Below are 15,131 nucleotides of genomic sequence, written 5' to 3'. Positions count from 1 at the left end.
TAAGAACACATCTTGTGGAAGCATTTATATGACAGCTATAGTAAGTGTAAAATGAAATAAATGCTAATATTGTATGTACCTAATTCATCTCTATGACCTCCATATGGAAAACACTCACTAAAAATGCTCAATTAATAATACTGACATTTTGCACAGAAGGAAAGAATGAGTAATTTGGGTGATTTTCTTGTTTGCAGTGTATTGGGCTTATTCTCTTTAGGGAAAAAAAAAGGAATTGTGCTAAAATTTTGTTGTACTTAAATCATGCATTTAAGGATGCAAATTGCTTTCCCAGATAATGAACACAGTGTTCTAATAAGTGATGCTTTAAAATTAAATGAATCAGTTTAAACTTAAGCGTTTATGTAGTATTTTATTGCTATAAATATAAATTATTGGAATTATGGAATTACATTCCAGTGTTGTCTCCTCAGTCTCGTATTCTTCCATTTCATGCTCTCCTCTTGTGTCAGGCATATTAGTCTCCATGAATGTCTTTGACTTCAGGTTTCAGGTTGACATGATTCAGAAATATTATTAATATATGCGAAAGCGTGACACTCTTCACATACTGGGTCAGGTCTGATCTGCTTGACATATCTATATACTCTGGAAAACGTTTCAGAATAATTGCTTAAAAAAGAAAGTAATTTCTCATCCTCTGGGTTGCAGTGAAGATCATTAGCTGTGATATGAATATATTCCGTTCAAAGGTGGAATATTCAAAATGTTCCAGATGCTCAAAACTGAATGTGGAAATAGAAATTATAAGGTGTTTTAAGTTCCTAATATAATTTAATTCCATTTTGACGTAGTTGGTAAAAAAACAGGACTACTCTCTGCACCTTCTATTTTGCGGTATAAATAAGTCAAGCTAATATTTAGCCTTCTCCCAAGATATACTTTCCATTCTTGTTATTGTTATTATTTTAGAAGCCTTTCTCTTGATCAGTTGCACAATGAATTAATCATTCTCAAATGTTATGATTCAAGATGCACATGATAGTCCTTTTTGGATTATTTGCTGTGTCTGGAAACATTTTGGTAGATAATTTTTAAAATTGCATTTGATGCTTTTGCATTTAAATGTGATATTTAAATATTTACCCCTCAGTTTGCAACCAATGAGCTCCAAACCTAGTGTGTACTTCTGTTTTATTGATTTATCATGGAATGGTTTGGGTTGGAAGGGAGATCATCTCATTCTAGCCCCCTTGCAGTAGACTAAGTAATTTACTGCTCATGTACATATGCAATACATACAGGTATGTTGATGCCGTGGAATGTTGATGCTAAAAAATAACTCAGGAGCAGTTAATTAGGGGTGAGATAAGGAAAGGGTTTAATTGTGCCAAGGTAATAGATGTTACAGGACGCACACGCTGAGTTGTGCCCGAGATGTTACATTTTATAATATTATCTGTCAAATCCCAAGTGTGTCCAGCCCGTAGCCTTTAGTCTGGTCTGCCCCAGGTCGACCTCCTTAGAATTGAGTCTGGGGTGTATTTCAGGACCACCTTTTCATCACCATCACGATCTTCAGAGCACAAAGGGTACACAGTCATCTAGTTCTTGACTGTTCTGTTGTTCAGGCCTAGATATGGGTGTTCTCGAAAAAGTATAGGCCTTACCTTGACAAGAGACTAAACATTGCCACTGAATTCAGGGGTAGATTTGATATAGGGAGCATAGAATGGGGTAAGAGAGTTAAGGAATGTGTAAACTACTTGTACTACAGGGAAAGGGAGTGAGGGCTGCTGCTTTTAGAATCTACTTCTACTACTTATAAAACTTACAAAAATTAGAAAAATAAAAAAAACTAATAGGGGCTTAAGGCATCATGTTATATGGTCCAGTTGTCAGCTCTGGGCTAGAACAATGTTTTTGCAGTGCCTGCTGCAATCAGAGGTGTGTTTGCACCCTGTGAAGCCCAGTCTGAGCAGGTTTATATAGTTAGCCTGGGTGCAAGCCAGAGATGTTCTGGAGCAAAAAGCATGAGCTACTGAGCCAGTATTCATAGTCCCAGCACAAAGGTAAGGCTACAAGAGATGGACCATTGTTATACAAGCTAAATTAATAATAACTAGCTTGCCCATGTGCACTGCAGCCCTTTGCTGCAGGGTATGTGTTTGCCTTCAAAGCAGGGGAATCCTGACCATACCAATCCCAAAGGAGTTACATGCCCGGGTGGTCTGCCCCTGGTGGCCCGTTTTCTCCTTCAGAGCAATGGGAGAATGAAATTGCTCTCTGAGGATCTTTCTTGTGGAATGTTAGCTTTCTTGCATTCATTTAGGAGGCAGAGTGGAGGAGGAGTAGAAAATAAGCAGGCTTCTTAGAGTTGTGCTAGAAACACAATAGGGTCCTCTGCTTAATTTTTCTTCACCAATAGGAAGAATTAGTTGAAGGACACAGACCCCTAAATTCAGATTCAAACTCTGCAGTGTAACTCAATATATTAACAGAGACAAATTCACATCTGTCAGTACAAATACAAGCAGGAGACTGTCTAGTCCTAAGTCTTAATATTTGCATATGTCCAACATGTGATATCTAAACACATTTAGTGCTCTCACTGTCTACCTCAAGCAGTACCTCTGCTTTAAGGATATTTGCTCATTCTAACATGTCTTCAAGAAGCTAGAATTCCCACTATTCATAACAGAAATATGATCAAGGAAGAAGAAAACTAGAGACAGATGGAGACAGAAAGAAAGAGTGATATTGGGTGTATTATGTGTGGAACTAGAGACTTGCTGATTACAAATGCTGAGCCTAGGAACTGGGAAAAAAGTGTGACTTAGAAATGCAGACCTTACATGTCTAAAATTTTTTTTCTGGTGTTTTGGAAATTTTCAGGGACTGTGGAGCATTTTTTTTTTTCATAGCAGAAGAGCCCTGTTGGTGGTCAGGGTCCTTTATGTATGTCACTTTGGAGATGCAGAAGGAACAAATATCTCTAATACTTCTGGAAACCTGGATTTAATACTTTAAAAATGCCTATTTGTCATGCAATTTGTCATTTCCACTATGTGGAAGCCATTATGTTCATTCTTTGGTTCAGTTATTTTTAAGATTGCAAAAACTTCTTTTGTGTTGCAGATGTGTAGTGTCACGTATTAATTGACAGTGACTGACCTGAGTCCGTTTTGCATTTATAGTGTTTCCAGTTTTTATAAGTGAGTCTAGTTGGGAATGTTGCATCATATCTATAACTTACTGAAGGAACAAAATGACTCTTAACAGTGTGCCAGCATGAGGAAGAAGGTTGTAATTTAGAGACCAAAAAAGAGAATTAAGAGGTGTTAATTATCTCATCCCTTTGTACATTTGTCAGTTTTTAATTGGCCACTATAGTTTTAATATACAAAAGAACTCTGTCCCTGTTTCATTTTGTCACCTAATGCCAATTTACTGGTGTGGCTGTGAATAACCTCAAAACTGCTTTCTGTGACCAAAATGAAAACCATTTCTTCAGTTTTGTAAATCAGGACATTTTAATCCAATTGAATAATGAGATGGTCTTAATCTTATTGAGAAAATGTAAAAAATAAATCACATCCTTAACTATGATGAAGCATTTTGTGTTATCTTGCAGAGCACAGTACAAATCAATTAATTTTTTTTTCTTAAAAAAATAATCTGTTCATTATTATTTGAAGTAATTATTTTTATTTTTTTATTTTTTTTTTTTTTAGTTTGAGAAGTTGCAGCAATGGGAGACTTCTTTGCCTCTCTTTTGGAAGCATCTCTGTGTGATTCAACTGCAATAAATTTATTTCTTTTAAGTTGCTTTGGTACCTATGTTCTCTAGCTATTCTTATTTACCATGATAGAAATATTAACCTAGAGTTATGGGACAGATCTAGGTGAGTAGCATCAGAAGTATATGCTTAAATTTTTTAGTTTAAGTTTGATATAAAGATCAAAAATAAGCTTCTGCTCCAACACTTTGAAGAAAAAGTTGAAATGTCGTTTAGTCCTTACATAAAAGAAAGTTGATGCTCTTTTGAGGAGAATGAAGGGAGACATTTTGGGCATTTTTAAGTGAAATAACTGACGTGGGTATGAATTACTGATAAGCTCTTTGTTGAGGGAATGACAATAGGAACGAATGTACCACAGTGGAGAACTGGAAACTGGGGATTGCAGTGGGGCAGTAATCACAAGTCAGAAGCAGCAGTTGTGACTCAAAAACAAACGAGTTTTTTCAGTTAAAAAGTGCTGGTTTTAACTGTAGATCAAGGATAGAAGTAGTGGTTTTGTCCCATTCGATGAATGTTCCGTGTCTGACCTCTTACTGGTAGTACTAGATCTATGCCAACTTTTAACCTCTAGTTTAGCGTTATGTAGAGTACTTACTATGAACTCATATGCCTTAATGTAATTTGGACATGATCCAGTAAGTTGTAAGAGTGAAAAATAATTTCTGTATGACACAGTCTTCTAAAGGTGTTGAAGGCTGAAGTGTGTCAAAACATGTTCACCTTCTGTTCTCTCATGGTTACTGTCCTGCACTGTGGATGGATCCAAGCATCACTACAAACTGAAGGAGATGAGACTGTTATGACAAACTTCTAAACAGAACATGGCAGATAAGAATTTCCTACTCCGTTTTCCGGACCTTTACAGTGATCTATCTATACCTGTCTCTGGGGAACTGAGTTTCGCATTGCTATTTATAAACAGAAATTATGTGTTTGAGTAAAAGCAGATAATGGCAATGTAGTTAAGATTCTCATAAATGCATTACTTTCAGCAACAAAGTATCTTTTGCTTTTATTAGGAAAAGGGTTATCACTTGTGTGCAAATAGGCTAGAGCCTTTATTGAGGAATATATTCATGTAGTTGCCTTCAGGTCTGCTGAACAGGCACGCAGAGGTCAGTGCATCTATTCAGTGCTTAAATGCTGTTAAAAGAAAGAGTGGAGTTCATCAATTCTACTCACTTAAATCTATTTGATATTATAATTTGTCTTCAGCAGCCTCCTAGAGTTAACCTACTTTAACTTCCTTGTGTGTGCCTGGCAGCTTCAGAGCCAAGTGCCTGAACCATATGTTTGAGAGCCGTGTGGTTATGCTGAGGCATCAGCCGGGTGGGAGAGGGAGTGGTTGTGTAAGGAGGCCAACACAGCCTCGGGGAAAGGGCCAAGGAGGCATTGGGAAGAACATCATCTTATCCTCTATTTTACTTAGTAGGTCCAAAATACAACTGGTTTTGAGACAGTACTCATTACAGGTAATTCTGTGGCTGAGCCTGGGAATTTTCTGTTGAGAAATACAGAATATTTTCAATATATCTTGGAGAACTGCTCTGGGAAGGAATCTGCTTGATGAATCTGTTGTCAGGGAGGCATGTGCAGGCTTAAACCCTGTGTTGTTTCTGTCCTTAATTTTAAGGATCAAGGGATAGATGTCTAGGCTTGCTCAAAAGATTAACGTATAATTAATGTATCACAAATGTATAACATTAAGCAGTACAGATTTAAGTATGTACTGACCACCAGCTTTAGCATGTTGTGCTACTGCGTTTGTACAGCGTCTGTCATAAGGTAACTGACTAAATGCACTACATTTATAGGATTAAATGACAGATAGTGTGTTGTTTGGTTGTTTTTTTTTTTTTTTCTAAATAGGTTTATTAATGGTAATAAAGGACAAAATAACTTTGAAGAAATTTCTCGCATGGGTAGGGTGAAGTGCAAAGAGCCATTCTTGTGAAAACTTGCCACATAAATATATATGGCTAAAAAAGCATGGATTTATTGTGGAAGATTTGGGAGGAGTTCTTCTTTGATTCCTAGTTTTATTAGCCAGCGTGGTTTGTAGCCCTGTGCCATAAGGCAATTAATGCGTCTGCCATTGCACTATTCCCTTGCCCTCTGGAAAGACAAAGTCTCAACATAGCAATGTGTGTACAATACTGCTATGGAAGCAGTCTGTTGCATTTTTGAAACATGCCATCTTAAAACACTTTTTAGTGGGTACCACTCTATCCTGTATATTTTGCAGTTTTAATGTAAAATATTGCATAGTCTCATTATTTTAACTTGTTAGAAATGTAATTGGGGAGAAAATCTTTAAAGCTTAAATTGTAAAGATAACTTTTTTTATTGATCATTAAGTTATTGCCTTAGCTACTCAAGGCATAGAGATTTTTCTAACTAGATCAAGAGAAGTAAATGATGTTGGGTTTTATTATTTAATGAGCAGTTGTGATTTAGCTGCAAATAGGCTGAGAAATATTGACTTCAAGGAAGATATCAGAGGACAAAGTATCAGTGCAAGTTATGACTGTGATCCGTCATTGCATAATTAGAGATGTTTAGGATGGCTAAAGGGTAGACCAAACTATTAATGTGAGCTTACTTTGGTGGTATAGAAACGAATTGACAGTGGTTGAAAATCTGGCCCTACAGGACTAATTCCAGTGAGTTCCTTTATACTGATGCTTTGCAGCAGCACCTGTGTTTTGGAACATATGCCACCCATGGGTTTTGTATGAAACTGTGAGTTTGGTTTACAAGGTTTTCCAGCTGAAGGAAACTAAAGAGCAAGTAAAGATGTAAGAAAAATGAAGAGAACACCCCAACTGAAATGCCTGATCAAACCACAGATGAAATAATCTAATCTTCCAGTAATGTATAAATAAGCCTTTTCTGTGATTGTCCCATGGGTGCTGTGCAATAACAGATGAGGAACCCAGCAATTGCTTGATTTTTCTATGGGAGTAAGATTAACTTACAGAGTGACAGAAGTTAGAGGTGGAGTGCTCTTGAAGAAATTGTTTGTTAAGATGTCATCTGTGTTTAGTATTAGGCTAAAGAAGTGTAAAAACAAATGTAATCTGTTGTTGTGAAAGAATTGGGAGATGTGCTTTTGCTACAGTTTGAGCAAGTTTGGAATTGTGCATTTAGAGATACTCATTTTATTTTCTTTTTCTTTTTTTTTTTTTTTTTTTTGCATTACTGAGATTTGTTACATGTGACCTGATATAAAAGGAAACAATCATAGTGAAATCTCTGGAGATGTTTAAATGTCATATAGAGGGGAAAGTAATTAGAATGCAGAAGAATTTCTAAATGTCAAGATACATGAGTAAATGTAACCTCATAATTTGTATAGTTTGCAGTTATTTAGGTGTATTTATATATTCAGAAAATATTGTATATGATAGCCACTGAAACTGTGTAACTGTTAGGAAAACAAACAAGTTGAAATATAGTGAATTTTACACTGTAAGGAGGAAGAGACCAAATATTAATATTTTAGTGACACAATGCTGGAATACACAGAAGAGTGTACATCAAATGCATGCAATACTATATACATTTTATTATGAATGTTGCAGGTAACACAATTTAAAGGTGTTTCCCCTCTATTCCCTGTACACAGGCAATAGGAACATTTAGCAAGGGGGAAACGTATGGACACAGCCTCTATCAACTGTTGTCTTTTCCCTCTTTCAAATGAATTAGCCTTTAAAATATAAACCAACTGTAGGTAATTATAAGGTGTATCTCATAGTTTGCTGAGAAAATATTTTTGAACTTTGGCTTAATTTATTCCAGTGCCATTCAGATGGCAATGTTCATAAACATCCTTTAAATGTTCCCATTGCTTAATGAATAAGTTTTCCATATACTCTAGCTGCCAGTGTAGCTAAGGGTTGTGAGCATGAGATAATCAGGATCATGTTTTGGGTTGCACAGCATTAAATTTCTGACCTATGCTACAAGCTGAACCTGGAGAGATTAAAGCTCTTGAGTTTTACAAACACACTGCCTAAATAAGCACAGTCATTTTATTAAGACTGTTAATCACAGAATATGCTGAGTTGGAAGGAACCCATCAGGATCACTGAGTCCAACTCCTGGCCCTGCACAGGACACCCCAAGAATCACACTGTGTGCCTGAGATTGTTGTCCAAATGCTTCTAGAGCTCAGATAGTCTTGGTGCTGTGACCACTTCCCTGGGGAGCCTGTTCCAGTGCCCAACCACCCTCTGGGTGCACTGCAGTTTCTAATTCAGCATGATATACGTGTAACAAAGTGAGAATCCCAACTGCTGTTCTAACTCTATTTCATCTCTTTATTGTGGCTTCTTGCTGCTAGCAAAAAGCTGGAGATCTGTCTAAGTTTCACACTCTGTAGCAGTTTCTCAAGGTGATGACTGTGTTTTGTTTGTTCTTTTTTGTTTGCTTGTTTGCTTTTCTTTTTCCTTTTTTCCTCCCTTTGTGTCACAGCACTATGAGCTATTTTCTAAGGTAAAATTATATAGGACTGTCTACTGGCTGGACCTTGAGTTTAAAAATACAGTTTTCTCCCCTAGATCATTTCCCACAGCTTATTTAGGTGTACCAAGGGTATCTTTCCATGATTAAAATAGCTCCTCTGTAAACCACAGCATCAAGGTGTCAAGCAATTTAAGCACCTATTTCTTGCTCTTCTAATTCTATATATAATTTACCTGATACTTTTCAGGATTTCAGTGCTGTACAGTACTCAGCTTTGCACGTACCATGGAGTTAAATTCTAGATTCAAGGAGTCCATGAATTCATGGTAGATTGAATTAATTCCTTTTTCTGTGACAGATGTGTGTATCAGAATAGAAACTGGACTGTTAGGCTAAGTAGTAGGAGGTGCTCTTGTGGATTGAACACAGTGATGTGGTCAGAGAACCTTGTTAAATGCTTTTATGCTACGGTGCACTTAACAATTTCATGGATTTGTTGTGCTTTTTTTGTTTCCTAACTATGTTCTTCGAAGATGGTGAGATAACACAGCAAGTACTTAGTCTGGATCAATAGCATAGGAAAAGAAGTAGGTATAGGATATGAAAAGAAGATTTTAGTATCTTTGGGAATTGAGGTTTTGTGTGGAATTTTTATAATTACAGCAGTGTGGTCTAATAATGTGAAACTACTTCTTAAGTGGCTGGGATAGTTTTTTAACTTACAACTTATTTTCATTTCTGGCTGAAGAAAGCAAATGTGATAAACTCTGTAAGGAGATTTCAATGCTTTCTAATGTACTCCAGCAGAACAATTGCCATCAGAACAACAACAAAAAAAAAAGTGTGCCCTGGTGTCTAAGGGCTGCTTGTCTGCCAAAGGAAAACATCCATTTATAGAAAACGGAGCTATTAGGGCTCTTTCTAAATTGAAAAATACAACGGGGAAAAATGTATGATCAGAAAGCTTCAGGCATTGTTGTTGTTTTTCCAGTGATATGCAGGCAAAGAGATTTCAAAAATGGAGTATTATAGCAGGGCACACATACACAGCAACCTGATGTCAGTGAATGGAGCTTTGTGTGTTCTCCAGCCCTGTCAGGAATCGTCACATTGGTGTGGGTACTGAGGTCTGGTGACTACTACCGGGCTTAATTATTTTGCCTGATCTGACGTTAAACATTAGCTTCCAGGCAAAGAGATGCTTCTTACCTGCATCAGCAGTGTTTAACACTTTTGCTTGCTTTGTGTGACACCTGTGTAATTTTTGGGGAAAGCTATGATTTTGTTGATGGAAAAATCATAGCTACTGTGGGCTAATTTTAACTCTGGTATGTGGAGGTGGATGGCCAATGATCACAGTGGGTTTACATCTGCTTTTTTTCAGGCTTGAAGTTATCACACTACCCTTGGTCCCCCTAACATTCACCTTATTTCATTTCTTATGTGTGTTTCTTATGTGTTGTAATGAAACAGATTTCTTTACCCAAATCATTAATTCAGGATGAAACTTCAACTGAACTCCAAAGTGTTAGGAAATTTAGGCAGATGAATAAATGTATGAAAGCTCCAAAGAGAGAATTGCTTGTCTGCCAAGTCACTTCCCTGTGATTAAAAGATGCTGTCATTTAATTGAAATAAATTATTGCTTAAAAATCACGAACCAAAGACTCAATAAAATGACTTCTAGGATTAGCAGACTTTTGAAGATGACAATACATCCCTGAATAAAATCCATATTTATTTTATATGTCAAATTAAATGAGACTGTTAAAGAGTTTTTGCACTTTGCCCGTATTTCATTTTGTTTGCATGGCCTACTTTTAAACTTACTCAAATTAATGTACTTAGAACCAAGACCTCTGAAGATAGTGAAATTACTGTAGCAAATAACCACTGTAAGGAAGAGGAGGATCAGACATGGATGTGTAATATTAAAAGAATTCTTCATGAATCTGCTTTTATAATGAACTATTGAAAAATATGACTTAAAAACTAAGCCCTAAGATGAGACTTTAAGAAATGCTGCCAGAAAAAGAAATTTCTTCAACTGTTGGTAGTGTTAATGGGCTACCACCCACTGCCCGTTTGATGTGTAAGCAATCATGGGTGTGGATAAAACTATGGGCTTAATCATCGTTTAGTCAAGCTAAATGTAAGTGGAATTAAATGTCCTTCTTCACAGTGATACCTAGACATGGTAAGAAGATAGATGGGAACCTAGGAAAGCTAGATGATGATGATTATTATTTTATTACAATCTTAAGCTGAAGGCATATGTTGAGAGGTTATACATGCGTGTGAGCGCTCAAACCGAAAAAATAGGACAGAAAGAATGGAAAATCAGTAAAAAAGTAAGAGAAGAGGTGTGAGTACAGCCTCAGGAGATGTAAAGACATGCTCTTTTTTATAAAACACAGTGGGGATGCATCTCTGCAGCCATCATAAGAGTGAGCTTGCAGTGAAGCCAGCCCAGATAAGGGCTTGCTGCTGCAGAAAGGGAAATTTTTTGTGCCTTCCCTGAATGAACCTCCCCATCCCGTCTGCTTGCCCCTTATTTCAGGGTAAGCTAGTTTAACTCACTGATTAGGGGAAAAGAAATCACCTGTCTACTTTTCTACTTTTTTATAGTTTCATTATATTCACTGTGTGAGCAAATGACTGTCAAAACCAGGCTTAGTGAGAGGGTGGCAGGAGCAGAAGGTCAGTGCCTCTTGCTCTCATCAGCAGTGAGGTGTTAGTTCAGCTTCAGTCATGGGGATAACCTGTACTCTCAGATGCATTAAGGGCATGGCTGTGGAAAGTGCATGTGGATTGTTATAACAACTCAGTTTTAGGCTTTTTCTGCTTGCTCTAGCTTCATGTTTTTCAGTAAATGCCAAGACTCTAAATGAAGACTCATTAAAACAGCAAAAGCTCAGCTTACATATATGATAACATATGGTAACTTTCACCCTAAAAAAGTAGGGGCATTTAGACTCCTGTCAGAGGAGATATTGGTTACCTGAAAAAGTGCATCTAGTTTGCACTCTTGATCACAGGCTCATGGTGATTTTATTGAAGGTCTTGTGCTTGTGAGGAGAATCATAGAATGGCTTGGGGATTGAAAGGGACCTTAAAGATCATCTAGTTTCAACCTTCGTGCCATGGACAGGGATATCTCTCACTAGACCAGGTTGCTCAGGGCCCTATTCAACCTGGCCTTGAACACTTCCAGGGACGAGGCATCTGCAACTTCTCTGGGCAACCTATTCCAGTGTCTTACCACCCTCTGAGTAAAAAATTTCTTCATAACATTTGATCTAAATCTCTTCTCTTTCAGTTTAAAACCATTCCCTCTTGTTCTATCACTACCCGTCTGTGTCAAAAGTCTCTCTCCCTCTTTCTTATAAGCCCCTTTTAAAGTCTGGAAGATTGCTAAAGTTTCCCGAGAGCCTTCTCTTCCCCAGGCTAAACACCTTTAACTTTCTCAGCCTATCTTCATAGGGGAGGTGCTTCATCTCTCTGATTATCTTTGTGGCCCTACATCTTTCCTGTGTTGAGGACCAGGTGGGGTCTTATAGGAGCCAAGGGGCAGAACCGCCTCCTTTGAGCTGCTGGCCATACTCCTTTTGATGCAACCCAGGATAAAGTTTAACCTCTGATCTGAGAGTGCACACTGTTGGCTTGCAGCACAGAAGAGTGTTGCTGGACCCACGACACTGAAGTAGCAGGAGAGAAAACAGACCTGGGAGAGCAGGAACATAGATGCCACTTCCCAGGTGTTCACGATTTAAGGAAAGGCAGATAAAGGTAACAGTATCTTGTGTTTCCTATGGTGGTGCTAGTGGTTCATTCTCAGCCTGGTCAGGCTGTCCCAGCCCTAGCTTGTGCACCTCTAGTGCGTACAGAGGTGGCAGGGTGGGAGGTCTGATAGTGAGATTCAGTCTTCTGACTCTCATGTGTTCCTTAGGCTGCTCAATTTGTCCTCACAGCATCCTTCTTAAAGACGGCTAAATGGAGCAGTGAGTGACAGTAGTTCACCCTTCTCATTGTCTGTTCATCACTTAGATGTCAAGCATCAGTAATTGTGTAATTTCCCCTTGGATTCACTCTTTTGTTTTACCAGAAAAGATGTTAGCATAGGCTTTGAATAGTAGCAGTAGATTTATTGGTCTGGATACATCTAATCTTCCCAATGTTTGTTGACTGTTCATAAATGATGTTGTGCAATAGGTTGAAATGGATTTTTTTTGCTACCTTGAACAATTCAGAGTGCAAGCTCCTGACATGACAACAGCATATTTAGAAAGGAGAAACTTTAAATGCACAGTACAAATCATTACCTCCTCAACTAAGAATAACAGGTAGCAGAAGTAAACTGTTTTCTTGTGTGTGTGAACAGAATTTAACTTTGACCGTGGTTAATCATTACCATTAAGCAAAAATGTGGGAATTGTAGAAACTTCTCTTCTACTCTGGGCCCAGAAGAATGTTTGGTCTAGTGTTGGTTGATCACAATGTTGGTTCTAGCAATAAATTAGGGTCCTATAGAGAACTTTGTGCAACTTAAGTCCACCATATCGACAATGGATTTTAGCCAATTCAGAGCCTATCTGGAAATAAAATGCAGGGCTAATGACAAGCCCCAGGTCAATATGAGAATCAGAAATGCAACAATATCCCCTCCTCTCTTCCAGAAAATAATTCAGGCAAAGGAGTGCATACACTGCTGAAGAGGCTGAGTTTTAATGCTGGGCTTAGTGCACTCTTCTGCTGTCTGTCTTCTGACTGGCTGTACTCATTAAATTCTTTAAAAATTTTAATAAAAGAACAACTAAGGTTTTAACTTGTATTACCTGCTCTAGGTGGGTGATAGGAAGCTAGTTATTCCTGACATACAGCGAAGTGCTAGTTATTTACTCTCACTCTCTTTCTCTCTCTCTCTCTGTGTCTCTTTGTCTCTCTGTCTCTCTCTCTCTCTCTCTGTCTCTCTCTCTGCCTCTCCCTCTCCCCTGGTTTTAGTGTTTGCTGAATACTGTGGGACATAGGGAAGAGCTGCGCAGAAGCTATTACAGCTGCTGCATGCTTCTGTTCTATATCAGATTTTGTCTGGTGACAATCCTAAAGCTCTTTGTATTACAGAACCATTGTACTAATCTGCTGATGTTAGGGCTTGTACTCCCTAACTTCATGATCAGTGGGCTAGAACAAAGAGGAGGAAGAAGCAAGAGGGGGCATAGCATGAGATACTATTCTTGAAACTCCTAAATTATCTTCTATAGCTAATTTCAGTCAAATCAATGCAGGTATATTATGCTCAAGGGTATACTAGTGTCATGAATGTTTGGGACCGACATCTCAATCATGTTTAGTGGAAAACAAAAAAAAATGGAAGAGAACATGTTGATAGTACTATATAAAGCACAGGCATAGTATATCCTGTTTTTCATCTCCTTGTACTAAAAAAAAAATTCACATTCAAATATCCTTAAAAATACATTTTTTATAATGATATTGCAATGTGTTGGACCACTTCCTTTGTGTTTGAATGCCAACATTTGTGAATGCTGGATCTCAAAAAGCCTTGTGCAAGCTACACTGTATAACAGAGCATACAGTAATGAGGCAACATACAAGATGTTCTCCCAAGTAAAATTGATACAGAATGCTCTGTAAAAAAATTTTGGATGTCTGTTAGAAATCCAAATTATCGGTGTGATAAGGCTGTCTTATAAAAGTATTAAATAGATTCTCAAAAGGCTGCCACAGATGTGGTTTCTCAGAGGATATTTCCTGAATGTACATCTGCTGCAGTAGCATGCCCAGCATCTTGTACTTATTTAGACATTTCAGGTTGTACCCTTTGAAGAGAGATGCCAGTAGTCAGTGGGAAAGCAGGACAGAAGTATTGATAGGGTGCCAAGAGTGTTGGGTTAGACACAAGTCTGAGCTCAGGATCAAGTATTAGGGGAGTTAGGACACATAGGAAGGCATATAGGTGCTGTATAGACAGAGACTTATGTCTGTCACTCTTTAGCAGGAAAGATTATGATTATGCTTATATTCGTTTGGGCTCTGTAAGCCTAGCCCTGGGGTAACAGTATGCAGAAGGAAGAAATGAGGAAAGATTTTTGATAGAGTGTGAAGGAGAAGGATTGGAGTGAAAGTAATTTGGATGTCTCAGGGCAGAAGTGGTGCTAGGCTTAAGGAGTACTCAGGGAAGAGATGTGAACTCTATATGATAGTACATTCTTGCACACACAACTGACATCTGCTATTTCCATTCCTATTTTAAACAGATGGTAGGAAATCAAAAGAATTTATTTGATTACCTAAAGGGAGTAATTCAAATGAGATCTGTCCTTAAATGACAAGGGCTCACAGTCACAATTTAGATGGAAGAGTATTTTAGCGCAGATTCACTTGGTGACATTTTTGTCTGCAAGGATTGGTTCAGGTTGTCTTACCTTATCTAATTTCACCATCTCTCTGTTCCTACCCATTTTGTTTCCCCAACCTAAATCTCTCCCATACTATTTTCACAGATCTATGGAGTATAGCAGTCATGTGAAAGACAAGATTCTGATGCTGAAACATATGAATTGCATTTAAGGGTTTTTCTTTTGTAGCTGCAGGCTTGTGTATGCCTCCTGACTAGCAGTAACTCCAGTGTGAAACACTGTGCACCCTACAGCTGAGGAGCAAGGTGATGGTGATCAAGGGTTTAGTTCCACAGGATGGAGCATATGTTGGCAACTTCTGGGGCTGGTCCAGTTCAAGGAACAATCTTGAAAAAGCAATGAATGGATATTAAGAGTGTTTATTCTAAATCAGATCCCACTTTTCTGCTCTGTTTACCAAGATTAGCAGATGCCTTCTTTCCAGGAATATAGCCTACACAATCTGGTGTTTTCTAGG

General features: G+C 37.9%; 1 protein-coding gene across 2 annotated transcripts in view; it reads left to right on the top strand.

The window, feature by feature from the left end:
• GABBR2 (gamma-aminobutyric acid type B receptor subunit 2) overlaps positions 1-15,131 on the top strand; it is a 471,997-nt gene that overhangs the window by 72,839 nt on the left and 384,027 nt on the right. The window contains exon 1 of one of the 2 annotated variants that reach the window (XM_032696875.1): positions 11,921-12,023. The exons of the other annotated variant lie outside the window; for it this stretch is intronic. Coding sequence (XP_032552766.1) covers positions 11,979-12,023 — 45 coding nt within the window. The 5' untranslated portion in view covers positions 11,921-11,978. Of the gene's footprint in view, positions 1-11,920; positions 12,024-15,131 lie in introns of those variants that run through there. 2 annotated transcript variants of the gene reach the window in all.

Source organism: Chiroxiphia lanceolata, chromosome 1 (genome assembly GCF_009829145.1).
Source record: "Chiroxiphia lanceolata isolate bChiLan1 chromosome 1, bChiLan1.pri, whole genome shotgun sequence".
NCBI classification, from domain to species: domain Eukaryota; kingdom Metazoa; phylum Chordata; class Aves; order Passeriformes; family Pipridae; genus Chiroxiphia; species Chiroxiphia lanceolata.
The sequence above is the reverse complement of the archived record's forward strand: the minus strand, read 5'-3'. Positions and strand labels throughout refer to the sequence as shown.